The sequence below is a fragment of the Syzygium oleosum genome, unplaced genomic scaffold (assembly GCF_021117445.2).
Source record: "Syzygium oleosum isolate NSW1041296 unplaced genomic scaffold, Sole_v2.1 Sole_v2.35, whole genome shotgun sequence".
Classification (NCBI taxonomy): domain Eukaryota; kingdom Viridiplantae; phylum Streptophyta; class Magnoliopsida; order Myrtales; family Myrtaceae; genus Syzygium; species Syzygium oleosum.
The window spans coordinates 918618-934714 of NW_026607519.1; the positions used below are offsets into that span (position 1 = coordinate 918618).

The window sequence follows — 16097 nt, forward strand, 5'->3', positions numbered from 1 at the left end:
TGGTTGTTTATTATCGCCATTGGTGTCCTTCTCAATCTATTTATCCATTTCATCTAAACCAACATTAGCTTTCTCACTCACAACTTCCCCTTCAGGACTCACCTCAGGGGACTTTGCCGCAGCAGGAGGAACCAAGCGAATTCCTTTTCTTCAGCTTCCAAATCTCTACCTCAATGACTTTGGAAAGTAGGCAAGCACATCGAACAAGATTGATTAGAGCCCTTCAAAACATAGAAAACGACTCTAATTTTGCCCCAATTCGTAAGTCTAGGGTTAGGGTCCTGAAAAACATTTTGAATTCATAACCAATTTGTTAATTTGGGGGCAAACAAATGGCCAAATCAATGTTGTTTCGCACTAATTTTGCTGACCTCATCTCACCGGCGAGCCACATCGGACCGTTTATATTAAAATATTGCCACGTCGGATTTCTCGCTTGTACACACCTAACGTTTTAATCATTTGTTAGCGGGATTCTACTTTCCACGCATTATCACCCATATTTGTCATCCGACTCTACCTATCCCTCTTTCCTGATTTGACTTCTTTTATAGGCTCAATTGCTTCGGATTGACATTGTTATTTCTAGATAGATGCTACCCAATCCACATCAATGTTATTATCAATGGTAACGTCCAAGAAGTTTCCATCGAAAAATATGCCTCAACTATGATTCAACCCAAGACGATTTGATCATGCACGGGAATCGTACTTCGCCAACTTCCACTATCCATGATCATCGAGTTTTTCCTTGGAGGGGCACCACCTTAAATGCGAACCACAACAGAACGCCGCGCCTCTGTATGCAACCAACGTTCGTATGCAGCATGGGGAAATCGATCTGCTTCTTAATGCCACCTATCCCTCTCTCTTCCTTCCTAAATCTGCATCTCTTTTCTCAGTTTCACCACTCCTCTTAACATTCAGTATCCTCTGAAGTACGAAGAACCCGAACTTTCTTGGTTTCCAAGGCTCCTCTTCCTCCCAAGTGCGACACTATACGTTTGATTTCCTGAAAAAAATGGATGATGAGTGAAACTGCTATAACATCGCAGACTTCTACACCGGCAAGTGTCAAGGCTAGATCGCTCGTTAACAAAATCACCGTCTTCCTTATGACTACCACAGTCTACTCAAACCTTCCCCCATATCATCCGTTGATAGCAACCTCCCCTACCTCAAACTAGTATTGACATTTTATAGAACCGTAACTCGGTATGATTTACATGCGTGCCCAACGCCTTTCCCATTTCCTCTCTTGGACATTTTTAAGAAAACCCAACTTCATTTCGCTCTAGGATTTGAAGATCACTTGGCTAGATTCTTGGGCTTTGTTACAGCTAACACAGTCCATCCCATCTCTAAGAAGTGCTATACCCATTTCAACGTACGGTACAGGTCACGCACATCACGGGTGGCTCCTGCCAGTAAACGACTCAGCGCGAACTCCTAGCACATTCTGTGAAAAGATTAGTGGTTCCTCAGTGTTTACGGCAATGTACGATGTTAAATTAGTGAATCTGCCGTGTCCATGATTTTGAGTCCATGTAAATGGGGTTTGCAGCTGGAGGCCGTGTACTGCAGGTCATCGCGCAAACCATTTTCTTTGGGCTGCGCTTCGAGGCGCCACCTTCGTGTTGGGTCTCTTGCAATGACGTGCCCATTACTGTCTCTACCAAAGCACAAGATTATGGGCTGAAGAGGTTGGCTTCGGTTAGATCCTGCAAATGTTCCCCATATGAAGATCATCTTTTTAATTTTAAGCCCAAGAAACCCCGGAAAGGACGAAATTGGAGAAGCTACATAATTCAGGGAATTAAAACCGAGCTAACTTTTAGTGATTTTCATATTCAGATGGACAAAATAATGATACATGAAATTTCCACATTCAGGAATCTCAACATGCCAGTAGTACTAACAAATAAAGAAACTGATCAAGCCATTAACAACCTCAAATCTGCTCAAAACCGAAAAACAAGCAGGCAGATTTACCCATCATCACCCCTATCTAACCAAATTATCAACAAGCAGCCCAAAAGAAACGCACACTACCACACAGCCCACACATAAGGCCACCAACAATCGCTTAGCATATTGACAAGAAAGGATACCAAGACATTAAAAGTCATTTACAATCTCAAAGGGTTAGAGCAAGCTCCAATATATGCTCTGCTGATGACCTCCTGCACCATCTGCTACATTAGACAAAGAGAATTAATTTATGGAGAAAGAAAAATATTAGATTCATCACTGAAATTTTAGGTGTTACTAATTCAGAAGAGAATGTATTACCCTATCTGCATCTACAAATGACTCAGAAACTGTCTTCTATATATCCAGGCACCTATAACTTGTTCTACGACCCTCTCTGATTTCCAGTTTTTCAACCATCCTCCCCATGAGTATCTAGTTTGCTGAGACCTTCATCTCTAGGGATCTGGTCAGCTTTAGCTGATGCATCATGACCCTAGAAGAAAGAACACGCACAAATTTAGAAGTCATGAATATCAAAGGAATCAGACAGGAAGCTCCGCAGACCATTGGATATGCAGCATTTAATTACAGAATGATTCACTGGCAACGGACATGAGCCATCTCTCGTCAATATAGTAACTAACCTCAACCTAATCGTTTCCAACTAAAGTAGATGGAAACTTGGATCATGGCAAACGCAATTTTATCATAGATATGAGTGAAAAGGCACGACCTTGCAACATCTATGCTAGACACTGCAAGAGCATTGCTATTACTTGATCAATGTCACTAACAAGTCTGACATCTTCCAAAAGTACCTCTGAAGCTGTTTTGTGTGTGAGGACGCCATTACCACCAGGAACATATTCAACGCCAGCAGATCCACCTTCGAGAAGATCCTTGTTTGATTTCAATACAGGTTCCAGCAGATGGTCATCATTGCCTTCGTTAACACGTTGGTGCAAGCTTTCTTTCTCAGAAGACACTAAAATATTAACAACTTTATCAACAACTAATATTGTGGTCTCTTCAGCAACGACCCGAGTCTCTCTGGATGATAGAGGGGCGTCTTCAACATCAGCAATGCATGGTTGTCCTGCGTTTACACTGGAAAAAAGAGCGTGAAAGAGAATTCATTGCACATACAAATGGAGATATTAAATTTAAGAAACAGGAGCAAGAAAATAAGCTACATGAAGATGGATCATACTGATTGGTGTTGGCTAAATCAGAGAGATCAGCCCTGTCATCATCTTGCATTCCCTTGTTCTTCTTGCTTTTCCTTTCCTCTGGTTGAATATCAACAGAATCTTCTTGGAGTAAATCTTTCACCCTTCTTTTTCTTCTGGTTTGAAGCCCTTTTTCGGTAATGGATTCAGAAGACTTATGGCTGGTAGTTTCCTTCTTTTCAGATTCTTCATTTGCATCCTCACCTCCAGTTGGCACTTCAAATATCGTCTTTTCTTCCCCAACATGTTTCTCCAGCCGACTCATTCCCGGAATTCCTTCCAACCTCTTCTTTTCTTCATGTTTCTGCACATCATATCTGAGTAAAAAGTCTGGCTGCCGTACCATTGGTGTGGCCCGCTCATCATTCTTAGATGCGGGAGGCTCCTTTTCACATGCCAAATGGGGCTTCTCAGAAGACCTGAATAATAAGTCAGAATAACGTCTGATCCACGAGAAAGGAGCAGAGCTGGGAGAAGAAGAATGACCAGCTTTCTGAAAAGGTGGTGAATTAGGTCCATTGACATGGCCCACTTCATGTACTCTGTCATCCAAGTTCGAATTATTATTATTCACAGCAGTTAACTGCTTAGGACGTCTTTTCCCAGATATCATCATTTGCCTGGACTCTGAAACAGATTGTTGCATCTCAACAGCCTTCCGATCTAGGGCTAGTTTTAAATCGTCCAGCTTGTTCATCTGCTCGATGTGGGTACAGATTTCTTCCCTATCAACATGCAGTAATTCCCTTTGCCTCTCCAATTTCTGTCTTTGCAGCTTCAGCTCCTCAATAGAATTTTGTAATTCCGCCCATTCCCTATCTCTTCTCTCACGATCTAAGTTAATCTCCATCCTCTCACTCTCAAGCCTTTTCATTTCCAAAGCAACGCGGTCCAACTCTTTCTCAGCCGCTTCCTTAAGAGAACTAATACGCTGAAGTTCATTCTTCTTTTCTTCCTCGAAAGCTTTTTCCTTTTCCCTCAAGGAGCTTTCTAATTCTTCACGCCTTTTGTCAATGCAGTCCTCCAACTCCCTCTTTCGCACTTCAATCTCCAGCAAGAAATCTACACGTTCCTGCTGAATCTTGCTGAACCACTCAGAGCGCTCCTGCACCATCTTATTCATGAATTCTTCTCTCTCGAGACGAAGCGACTCAACATCGTGTTTGTATTGATTGCGCATTGCATCCTTCTCTATTCTCAGACTGTCACGTTCATCCTTGAGAAACTTAGCAACAGCCACTCTCTCCTCAGCAATTCGTTCAGCATCCTTCTTCAGTTCTTCTCTCTTTTCATCAATTGATTCCCACTCAGACTCAAATTTTCCCTTCTCTAGTTTTAGCTTATCTGCCTCTGCCATAACTTCCAGTTTCTCAGCCCTGACCCTATCAAGCTCCTCTTTGAGTTTCATCTCTAAAACCGATAGTTCACTTGTTTCATTTTTCATAACCTCCAACTTATCCTTTGCACTATCAACTTGCTTCTTTTTGTCTTCCAGCAAATCCAAAGACTTCTGAAGATCTTGTTTCAGTTTGTTAATTTCTTCCTTCTCCTTCTGTTGGATATCCTTCCTAAGCTCAAAATCTGCCTCTGCAGAACCTAAGTTTTTTTCTCTTGCATCAAGACTATCCGACCTCTCTTTGACATCCTTCTCCTTCTCCATCAAGGACCTTATCTGAATGCTCAAATCATGCTCTCTCTCTCTTAGTTGATCCTCCTGATGAGTGATGTCCATCTCCCTCAACTCACAAGCCCGTTGCTTAGCCTCGATTTCATCTTCAACTAGTTTACGTTTCATCTCCATCTCCGACTCAAATTCAGCTTTCCTTGACCGCAAAACAGCTTCATGATTCGCAATTACTTTTTGTATGTCATCCTAATAGCATGAGTAGTATAATCTAAAGTTAGCAAACTTTTAAATCAAAATGTACCATTGAAAGTCCTTGGCAAAATTTTTTATAAAAGAAGAAAAAATGTGCACATGAATCTCTGCACAGTGCCACCATCAGATTATCAGATGACACTATCCCACTTCTCACAAAAAAGTGATTGACAACATGAGCACTTACTGACTCCTTGCTGGCAAGCTTTTCCTGTAAAACAAGCAGCTCTTGCTCTTTTTTATTCAGTGAAACCTCTTTTCTCAAAAGATCCTGTCAACACAATAACAGAAGAGGACTCGTACCCTTAGAAGTTCACGAACACAAAAGCGCAACCATATTAATGAGAACTAGATAGAACCTGTTCTCTCTCCACAAGTGAAGCTACTCTGAGCTCCAAATCAGATTTCTCATCATACAAGGCTCCGCGCTGTTTTTCAATGTTAGCTTTGGAGGCCTCTAATTCTTTTTCTAGTTGATCCAATTCTTGTGATCTGGTAAATATATATCCTTCCCTCTGGTTTAGCAAAGCTTGTCCATCAAGTAATCTCTTTTCTCCTTGTTCCAAAATTCTTTGCCTCTCTCCTAAAGATTGCCTCTCTAGGGAGATCTCATTCTCTTTTGCATCACATCTGACAAAGAGAAGAAATCACATCAAGTACTCAAAGACAAGACACCCACACAATGAGCGCCTTATTGTGATATTTCTTCTGACATGCAAAATAAAATCATTAGATTAATTCAAGTAAATGCATTCATATGTTGAGAATAGACCGTTCATCTTGGTACATACAAAAAGGAACACAAATTGTCCCGTATTATTTTTTAAAAGAACAGGATAAAACAACAGTAGACAAAGATAACATATGAAAACAGACCCAAAGCAGCATATTTCGCCATAGCAGCAAAAACTAACAGCGGCTAACTCCCTTAATGACAGCTGAAATTTCCATCACTAGGGTGAAATAATTCTATTGATACATAGTAGGTGTACATAGCCTAATTAACTGGAAGATCGTTTTCCTAATTATTTACCAATACATATCACTTTCAACTCACATTGCATGTGGAATGCATACGTCCCCCACAATTTAACAAAAAAATAAGAGGCCGAGGGAATGCAAAAGTCATTTCAAGTTCAATCAGAATACCCATAAAGATTATATAGAAACTACTGAAGTCCCATTAACCAATAAGCAAGTAACCGTACTCGGATTTGAAAGATAGAATGCGCCTTGTCAGGTCATCTTCCCGTGCCCCAACTTCTTGCAGCTTCCTTTCAGCAAGTCTATGATACCGGTTTGCCTCAGCCTGTAAAGATTCTGCTGCTTGAAGCTTCGCTTCAGCTTCAGTAAACTTCTTTTGAGCATTCTCTACCATTGAGTGAGCTTCAGACAACTTATTTTCAGCAGCAACTTTCGTTTCAGCAGATTCAGCACGCATCTCGTGCAAGGCCTTCTCAAGCTGCAATATTCGTTAACAAAAATCTAAGCTCAAACATGACAGAAGCACAAACAAAGCTCCTAGAGACTTCAGCAAACTTAGTGATTACACTTACACTTGCTATACACTCTTTCTCAACTCCTAGAGACTTCCTTAATGCCTCTTCTCTCTTCCTAGCTTCCGCCAGACCAGATACATGGGCTGCTTGGTTACGTTTGTATTTTAACTCAGCAGCCTCAGCAGAGGCTGTAGCTTGCTCGTACTTGGAAGTAAGCTCCTTTTGCTCCAGTATAAGGAGGCCCATGTGATGTTGATGGTCAAAAATCTACACACAGTTCATACAGATCAGACATAGCAAAACAAGATGTCATAATACACCGAAAGAGAATAGATACAAAGTATTCAAAGGTCAGCAACACCCAATGCACTTATTACAATATCAGTACTCAGCAATACATCCATAGTGGAAGGAGAACAATGTGATTGTAGTTCATAAGAACTATACAACCACATGATCTAGAAAATTGTCAATAACTGCTCACATAACACTCTGATTCAAGATATCGCACATATCTCGCAAGGGGCGAAGTAGAAACAAAACAGAGTGATCCAGACAGAACTTTCAATTGCAGAAATGACATACCTCGATTTCTTTATGTCTCATGGGTAGCATAATGTAGGAATAATACGGGACGAAATATATTAGCATAAAATAGCAGTGCCTTATTTTATTATAGTTGTACGTGTAAGGTGTACATTTCTACGTTTGTCTTTTGTTTTCCCCATAAGTTATCAGAAATTATGAAATAGAATTTGACCAATTGCGAGGGAAACCAACCAATGAGCTCATGTACAACTCACAAAAAATGGAAACCCCACAGCCGAGTTATTGAACAATATACAGCAAATTCCATCCATTACGTGGAATTAATGCACATCCTTTCCCCAGCCCAACCCATTGATATCTATAAATTCAATGAATGAGTGGTTCTATTGCCAAATTGCCCTATATGGTACAACAACATCATAACTCAATAAAGTGAGATTACATAGAGCAAATGGCATTTCTTCTTCAAATAAGAAGAAGCATGGTAAATACCACAGGCCATAAGTGAACAGCTTTTGACTTGCGAGGAGATCAGTCGAATAGCATTTGCAGTCTGCTTGGTGCGCAAGATACTAATTCAGTTAATAGCAACTAAACCGTGCCTAAAAACACCCACATCAAAGAAATGAACCATAAACACCTTGCTGCCACAATGTCATCAAATCACAAAAAGCAAGCCAGATAGGTCTACATCCTCAGCACGATTCACCCAACATTAGAACGCCAAAGCACATGCAAGAATTGGAAATCAAAACCACCGTTTCCTTCTCCGTTCCGCGTCCCTAGCAAAATCAATGCGGCGCTTGAAAAAGAATATTTCCTCACATACCAACATGAATGTAGCAAAATAAGCGCAGCAACAGAAGAAAAGACACAAACTTGAACACCAAAACCGAACCCAACAGGCACCACAGCAAAAGGGTTACTCCCCAAGACACCGACTAAAAGAACGGGCACGCGCCACGAACCTCGGCCTCAAGCTTCGCGATATACGCGATCAGAGCAGCCTTGTCCCTCCGCTTGATCGACTCCTCGTCGAACCCGGAGTCCCGGAGGCGCCGCCAGATGGCCTGGTCGCCGAGGGGGCTCTGTGGCTGAGCCCTAGAAGAACCGGGCGCCGGGGACGCGGCTCTCCCGGAAGAAGCCGCCACGGCGGCGGCGGCGAATCGCCCCGGCCGAGGGCTCGCCATCGCCGCAACCCACCCCGCAAAACCTAGAATCCCTCTCTCTCCCACTCTCCCCCTCTCTCTTCGAGCTCTGGATCGATCTAGCTGTGCGCTTCGGAGGTGGGTAATGGAGATCACGTTCGACGATTCCCTCCCCTTTCTCTCTCTCTCTCCCTCTCTCTCTCTCTCTCCTCTGTCGCAGAGAGTGTAAAGTGAGAAAGGAGCTGCAAAAGAGTAAAGTAGAAGAGGAAGAAGTAGAAGAAGACTGGCAACGGTGGGCGAGTCGCACTGAGTCGGCGCTCCTCAGCGCTCGAAACGAGATTCTTGACCGAGTCAGGAGCGAGTCACGGAGATCCGAAACGGCGTCGTGGCGGAGACCAGAAGGTGGACTTTTGCCGCTGAACTCTACTGGGGTAAATTTGGGTAAAACTTTCGATTGTTGTTGACTTATTTAGGCGCTCGGCACGGCGGACAATACTATGGTCCATCGAGGAATCGCAAAATTTTAGTTTCCATGACTGCTTCGATTGCCTCGGATTGGTTAAAAAAAAAGAAAAAGAGATGGGTTCTCTATGAAGTGCTCATACATAACCCTGTCGTGCTGAAATTTTTCGACCCGTCATTGTTGGCACGTCGTTTACGCTTTAATTACAGTGAATTGAGATTGAACCCGGAAGAATAACGGCGAAGAGCATTTATATGAAGCACGTCGAGATGGAAATGACATTTATGATAAGTACTATACCATCGATTTTATCCGTAAAATTACTCGAGATTGTCATTTTGAGCGGTATGGTGCCCGTGAAAAATGCGTCGGAATTTTCAATTCGGACGTTCTCAAAACGAAAAGGAGACAATGTTGGTTGTTCAACTTAATTCATTCGAGGAAAGAAAATACATTTTCAAATTCCGGGATACAGAAATCAATCTAATCAGCGGAAGATTTTAAATAATGGTGTTACCCCGAGAAAAAAAAATACTTAAAAGAGCATTTGCATGAAGCATGTCAATATAGAAATGACGTTTATTATAAGTATTTTACCATCAATTTTATCTGTAAAATTACTTGAGATTTTCATTTTGAGCGATACGATGGAAAAATGCATCCGAATTCTCAATTCCAACGTTCTTCGTGATTTTTCAACTTAATTTATTTGAGAAAAAAAATACACTTTCAAATTCTGGGATATAGGAATTAATCTAATTAGCAGAAAATTTCAAATAATGGTTTTACCCCGAGAAATAATACTTAAAGAGCATTTACACGAAGCACGTTGATATAGAAATGGCTTTTATTTTTATTATAGCATAAAATTTATCTGTAAAATTACTTGAGATCGTCATTTGAAGCAATATAGTGTCCATGAGAAATGCTACTGAGCTTTTTCTTCTAATGTTCTCAAAATGAAATAGGACGATGTTGATTTTTCAATTTGCTGGTCTATGTGGAAGTTTATATTCTCGTAGAATCAAATTATTGCCTCAAGTAATCCACCCAAGTGAAATTACATTTAGCTTGGCGTTTCCAATTTACTTACTTTATTTTTTTTAAAAAGCACATTGTATAGATATTACTAGTGGAAAATATTAAATAACGGGTCCACGTGTATGATCAAGCCTAGATGTCCTTGTCCGATCTAGGGGTGAGCAAGATGGATCGATCAAATCAGGAACCGCCCGGACCGAACGGACTGGACTAGACCGACTCGACCGGTTTTGGATGGTTCCAACGGGTGCCGGTCCGGTTCTGGGTTCCAAAAACTGACTATATATATTTTAATTTCTTAAAAAACAACAAACCCTAATCTAATCTATCCTTCTCTAGTTCTCCGTCTTTGCCTCTCGCCGACGCCTCTCACGCCATGAACTGATTTCAAACTTACCTGGAAGAGCACAATATGAACCCGACTTAAAAGATTTGAAAGAAACCAATCAATAGCGGAGCTCGAACACAACCCATGAACTAATTTCAAAATTACCTGGATGGTGTGCAGGTCGTTTATGGGCTGTGTTTCACGAATGTGTTGTGTCGCGCAGATGAATCTCCCCAACAATTCCCCATCCTCACTCAAGATGCGCCGTCTTTCTAGGCTTCTGGGTTCTAGTTTTTAGTGAAGAGAGAGAGAGAGAGTGTGTTAAACGATGTATCTGAACTAAACTGGACTCCCGATCCCAGGATCAACTGATCCGGTCCCCGATTCCAAAAATTGAGAACCAGTCCTCCTGGTCTGATTCTCAGTTCTTGGGTGGGACCGTATTGGAACGAGAACCGATTACCCCTAGCACAATCAATTTGGGATTGGAAAATGATAATAAATTTTGTTAATACAAACTTTAAAACATGGATGGGCCCATAAGAGTAGACCAAGCCCAAGATGGATATGAAGTGCTTAGATGAACCTCCTTCACACTTAGAGCCAACCCGTCAAGAACGGGCTTAGGTGAGTGTATCGGATTGCTAGACATAAAAATAAGGACATCACAAGTGTCATAACTTTCGTACGGCACTCACTTGAATGCCATAACTTTGTTTTCGACTACTTAAGTGTTATAACATCTAAAAAACATTCACTTGAATTCGATAACTTTCAATCTATTACTTAAGTGCCAAAATTGTTTTAAAAATGTTCACTCGAGTACTAGAAATGAACGTTTTTAAAAAGTTATGGCACTCAAGTGATCGACTGAAAAATTATATGGTACTCAAGTTATTGGGAAAAAAATTATGGCCCACAAGTGAGCACTTCACGGAAATTATGACACTTGTAATGTCGTTTTCCCCTTGAAATATAATCACATAATAAAAAGAAAAGTCAAGCACAATATGTGAGTAGCTTATAATCCAACACAATCCGGTATTAGACGATGCCCTTATCAGATGTTTGACCTCCAATGTCTGTCACTAAGTTATGTGGTCAAAAAAGTTTAACAAGCGAATAGTTAACAACTTGAAAATTTCTCTATAATTTAAGTAAATCTATCATCATATACAACTACGTTCAACCTCAAATGTTAGAAAATAATTTAATGATATCCATGGTAGGAAATTCAATAAAACTACTTTGTTGGAATATAACCTGAAAGAACCCGCATAATAATTAAATTATCACATAAATCTCTTCTAAATTTCATATTTAAAATAAATCTTCTCCATTTTCTAACAATTTAATTCATTTTCGCAAAATAAATCAAATTACACTCTCTTTGATTTGTGTTCTTGTATCATTTATTTTTATACGCGCATAAACGACTGTCTTTTTTGCTAGTACAAAAGAAAAGGAAAAAAGAAATGGTATTTGGTTTATTTCATAGGAAATGAATTGAAGTTATTTGAGTAAAAAAGAAAAAATAAAAAATAAAAAATAAAAAAAAGATTGAGCTTAGAAACTGAAAAATTAAGAGTTTGTTTGGTAACGTTTTCGTTCATAGAAATAATTTCTGATCAGAAATATTTTTTTCTATTTCTATTCCTTGAAATAATTTCTGAGCAACAAAACGCCTTTGGTAACTGCACAAAATTTCTATTCATGGAATAGAGAAAGAACATAAATGCGTTTAGTATTTATACAAAATTTCTATTCCTTGAATACAAAAATTTCTATTCCCAATTTTTTCATATGATTATCTTCTGAAAGTTTTTTAAGAAGACAACTTCTTTGGTATTTTTTAATCACTTCAACATTCCTAAACTCGGTAGACGGCGGAGGACTGCAGCCGGCGGGGGGAGATAGCAAACGGCAGAGGATAGTGGCCGGCGGTGAGAGGCAGCAAACGGTGGAGGACAGCGGCCAGCAGCGAGAGGCGATCGGCGTTGAGTGGCAGTAGACAACGGAAGACGGCGGTCGGCGGTCGTAGATGGTTGGCGTCGAGTGGCGACAGACAGCGGAGGACGGCGGCGGGAGGCAGTTGGCGACGGCCGACGGTGGGAGGCGGCCAGCATCAGGCAAAGGCGAAGGACGGTAGATGGCAGGCCGGTGGAGGACGACAAGAGGCGGCCAGCGGCGATGGACGACAGCGGAGGACGGCGAGAAGCGACTGGCGGCAACAGGAGGCAATGATGGGCGGCGGGTGGGCAGTCGGCTAGTAGCAAGGGCGAGTGATGAGAAGAATTTTTACTTTTGATATGTATTCTAGAAATAGAAAAGTAGAAAATTTTTACTTTTGATTTCTATTACAAACCTATTTCTAGAATAGAAATTTGTTCGAGAAATAGAAAAATGAAATTACGTTATCAAATGGATTTCTGTTTCAAACCTGTTTCCGAGAATAGAAAAATAAAAAAACAGAGAAACAGAGTTCAAGTTAACGAAGTTGCAAAAGGCCTCATGGCCAAAAGGTATAAACTAAAACGGATTCTTGACTACCCGGATCCTTTAATAATTTGTAAATAGAATTAATCCGGAAAGTGGGCTTCTAAGGACGCGAATGATAACTATTATGTTCCAGAAATCTCTATGGATGAGTTTCTAAGCCAAAATACACGCTTGATAACGACACAAAATTTTTGTTTCTGAAATAGAAATAGCATAAAATTTCTCCCTCTTGTTGCCTGCCTGACAAGCAGTGGGAGGTGGTTGGTGTCAAGACGCGACATACGGCGGAGGACGGCGATCGGCGGTGAGAGGCAATTGGCGTTGGGTGGCGACAGACGGCAGCGAGAGGTGGTTGGCGTCGGTTGGCGGCAGACAGCGGAGGACGGTGGCGAAGGACGATAGACGGCAGGCCGGCGACGGAGGACAGCAAGAGACGGCTGGCGGCGGTGGACGGCGATGGACTACTGTGGCGGGAGGCGGCTGGTAGCAGCAAGAGGCGATGGCGGGCGATGGGTGGGCAGTCGACTAGTAACAAGGACGAGCAATGAGAATAATTTTTATTTCTGATATGTGTTCCACAAATAGAAAAGTAGAAGATTTTTACTTTTTATTTCTATTATAAATATATTTTTGGAGTAGAAATTTATTTCAGAAATTAAAAAATAAAATTGCGTTACTAAACAGATTTCTAATCCGAACTTATTCCCGAGAATAGAAAAATAGAAAAACAGAGAAACATAGGGCGCAAATGACAACATTTCTTTCCCTGGCCGTATTTCTCTTTCCCAGACGAATTTTTGAGCAAAATATAGCGTTTGATAACGATACAAAATTTCTGTTCCCGGAATAGAAATTCATTTGATAGGTTATTCTTAAATTTCTGTTCTCGGCAGGCGGCGGGCGATGGCGAACGGCTGGTGAGCAGCGACAACGGACGATTGATAGGCGGCAAGTGGCGGCAGATGGTCGGCAAGTGGCGGCAGCGGTGGACGGTCGGTGAGCAGCGGTAGGCGACAATGATGGTGGTGGACAGCCAGCGGCCGACAAGCGATGGCAAGCAGCCAAGAGGTGGGCAAGAGGATTGCAGGGGGCGAGTGGATGGTGGGCGGGCGGCGGCGGCATTAGTGGCGGCCAGTGGTGAGTGAGCGGTGGTGGGCGGCAAAGGTGAGCAATAAAAGAGAGTTGTTATTTCTGTTTTTGTTCCGGAAATAGAAAAGTAGAAAATTTTAACTTCTCATTTCTATTCCAAATCTATTTCTGGGCCAAAATTTATCTTAGAAATAAGAAAATCAAATTATTTTACCAAACGGATTTCTGTTCTAAACTTGTCCCCGGGAACAAAAAAAATAGAAAAACAGGAAAATAAAATGGCTATCATTCGCGCCCATAATGGTTATTATGAGCACCCTAAACATCTCAGCAAATGTCTGTTCTATCTATGAAGAGCTCGAGCTATATTATTAACAAAGAATCAGCACTTCTCTACACTGAGTTTGTTAAGTTTGTTTACCTAATCTCTCCACTGAACCATGACACAAGGTTTTGCATTTCCATCACAATGAAGCAAATCCATATGCAGAACACAACCATTTAACTTCAAGAAGTGAGAATCACAACTAGAAAATGTATAACGACAATGAATCGAAGCGAAAAAATTGAATCCAAGGCGATCGAGAGAAGCAACCGAGAGAGTGGTGAGCACGATTGGAGCAATCACAACAGCCAAGCGAAGACAGGGCGATTGGAGAGAGGCGACGCGACCGGACAAAGGCGACCACTGGAATTAAGCTATGTGTAGATTTGGATTGGACGAGAGGCAACAAAGGCAATGCCATCGTAGAGAGTTGACCGGATAGAGGCGACGCCACCGAAGAGTGCCGACCGGACAAAGGTGACGCTTTGGACGTGGTGAGCTAAGATGGAAATGTCGTGCACGAGCTGGAGAGGCGAGCAAGAGAGAATAAAGATATTAGGGTTTAAAAGGAAAATCGTTTCTCGTTTTTGTTCCAGAGGTAAGAAGTAGATTTTTTTTACTTCTTATTTTTATTCCAAATCTATTCCTTGACCAATTTTTTATTCTGGGAAACAAAAAAATCAATTGATATTACCAAACGAAATTATGTTTTTTTTCTATCCTAGGGAACAAAAGAATAGAAAAACAAAGAAACAAAAACATTACCAAACAGACCCTAAGTACCACGCTGAAATTGGTGGCCCCACATCGGCCATTAATTCTTAATTTGAAATTGAAAACAAAAAATAAAGCTAAAGCTTTTAATTTCAGGCTTCGTTTGTTTTGAGAAAAATGAATGATTTGGAAAACATTTTCCTAAAAATGATCGATTGTATCATTTACAAAAATGAATGATAATTATTTCAAGCCATCATTTTTAGAAAAATATTTTTTAAATTATTCATTTTTAGCGAAACAAATGAAAAAAATAGTAAAAATTTTCCTCTTCACTATTATTTCAATAATAATCACTCACTTCCTTCTAAACTCATGTTTATGCGGAAAAAAATTACTCTTTAATGATATATTTTCTCTACCCTAGAAGAATCCTCCTTATCAACTTTGTGGTTAGCATTTGCTTTGAGAAATTTATATCTTTAACATGTTAATTGATGGCTCAGCTAGTAAGGTTCGAATTCTCAACACACCATAGACAGGTTTGAATCCCGTTGTCAGCAGTCCCTTTTGATAGGTTATCTGTAAATCCGTCGTAAGACCTTCTAAGTCATTGGTATGTCTTGGACTTGACATGGGGTAACCTCCCCTCCTCCTCAACTTTTTCATATAGAAAAAAATGATGGAACACAGGATTTTGTTTAAAGCTACCGGGAAATAAGTTTTACTAGGTTAATGGGGATGATAAATTAGGAATAATATACTCAATTGAATTATTCAATCATGCTGAGTTGTGAAAAAATCAAATATATACAGGAGTATAACTTGCAAAATCAAGTTGAAACTGCAACTAAGCAAGCCCAAAACACTTGATAAATCAAAATAAACTTATATGCTATAAAAAAATTGGGTTAATACCACGAAAAACCTTAAACTGGTATACTTATGACACATTTACCCCAAACTATTTTTTTGACCATAAAAAACCCCAAACTGGTACACCTGTGACAATTTTACCCCGAACATACCACAAAAAACCCCAAACTGGTACACATGTGACAATTTTATTCCAACTAATTTTTAATATTATTTTTTTTATTTTTTTGAATTTTTTCTTTTCTTTTCTTTTCTTTTTTTTTTCTTCACTTCGATCGACCGAGGTTGAAGATAAAGAAAAAAAATAAAAGGGAAAAAATAAAAAAAATAAAAAAATAATCGAAAAAAATAAAAAATAAATATTAAAATTTTAATTCGGGGTAAAATTGTCACATATGTACGATTTGGGGGTTTTTTGGTAAGTTCGGGTAGAGGTGGCCACGGTTCGGAACCGCCGGTTCCGGTTCGTGGCAAGCGTGAACCG

At 40.4% G+C, this 16097-nt stretch overlaps 1 protein-coding gene across 2 annotated transcripts; it reads right to left on the reverse strand.

The window, feature by feature from the left end:
• Positions 1–1857: 1857 nt before the first annotated feature.
• On the reverse strand, positions 1858–8491 carry LOC115676856 (protein CROWDED NUCLEI 4). 2 transcript variants are annotated; one of them, XM_030599869.2, is made up of 9 exons: positions 8099–8491; positions 6639–6848; positions 6291–6544; positions 5442–5712; positions 5270–5353; positions 3185–5076; positions 2793–3081; positions 2293–2467; positions 1858–2192 (listed from the first exon to the last, which is right to left on the reverse strand). In XM_030599869.2, exons 1-8 carry the CDS (start codon positions 8318–8320, stop codon positions 2384–2386), a joined length of 3306 nt encoding a protein of 1101 aa, XP_030455729.2. In that variant the 5' UTR covers positions 8321–8491; the 3' UTR covers positions 1858–2192; positions 2293–2383. The 2 variants fall into 2 exon arrangements, with proteins under 2 accessions (XP_030455729.2, XP_056161130.1); XM_056305155.1 differs by having other exon boundaries at positions 1858–2195.
• Positions 8492–16097: the final 7606 nt, after the last annotated feature.

What these genes read in the sequence shown, in the direction of transcription:
- LOC115676856 (XM_030599869.2), bottom strand. Translation starts at nt 8,320, where the DNA reads ATGGCGAGCCCTCGGCCGGGGCGATTCGCCGCCGCCGCCGTGGCGGCT. An exon ending in TCGCGAAGCTTGAGGCCGAG is followed by an intron (nt 6,849 to 8,098) that starts GTTCGTGGCGCG and finishes AACTGTGTGTAG; the next exon opens with ATTTTTGACCATCAACATCA. An exon ending in CACTTGTGGAGAGAGAACAG is followed by an intron (nt 5,354 to 5,441) that starts GTTCTATCTAGT and finishes TTGTGTTGACAG; the next exon opens with GATCTTTTGAGAAAAGAGGT.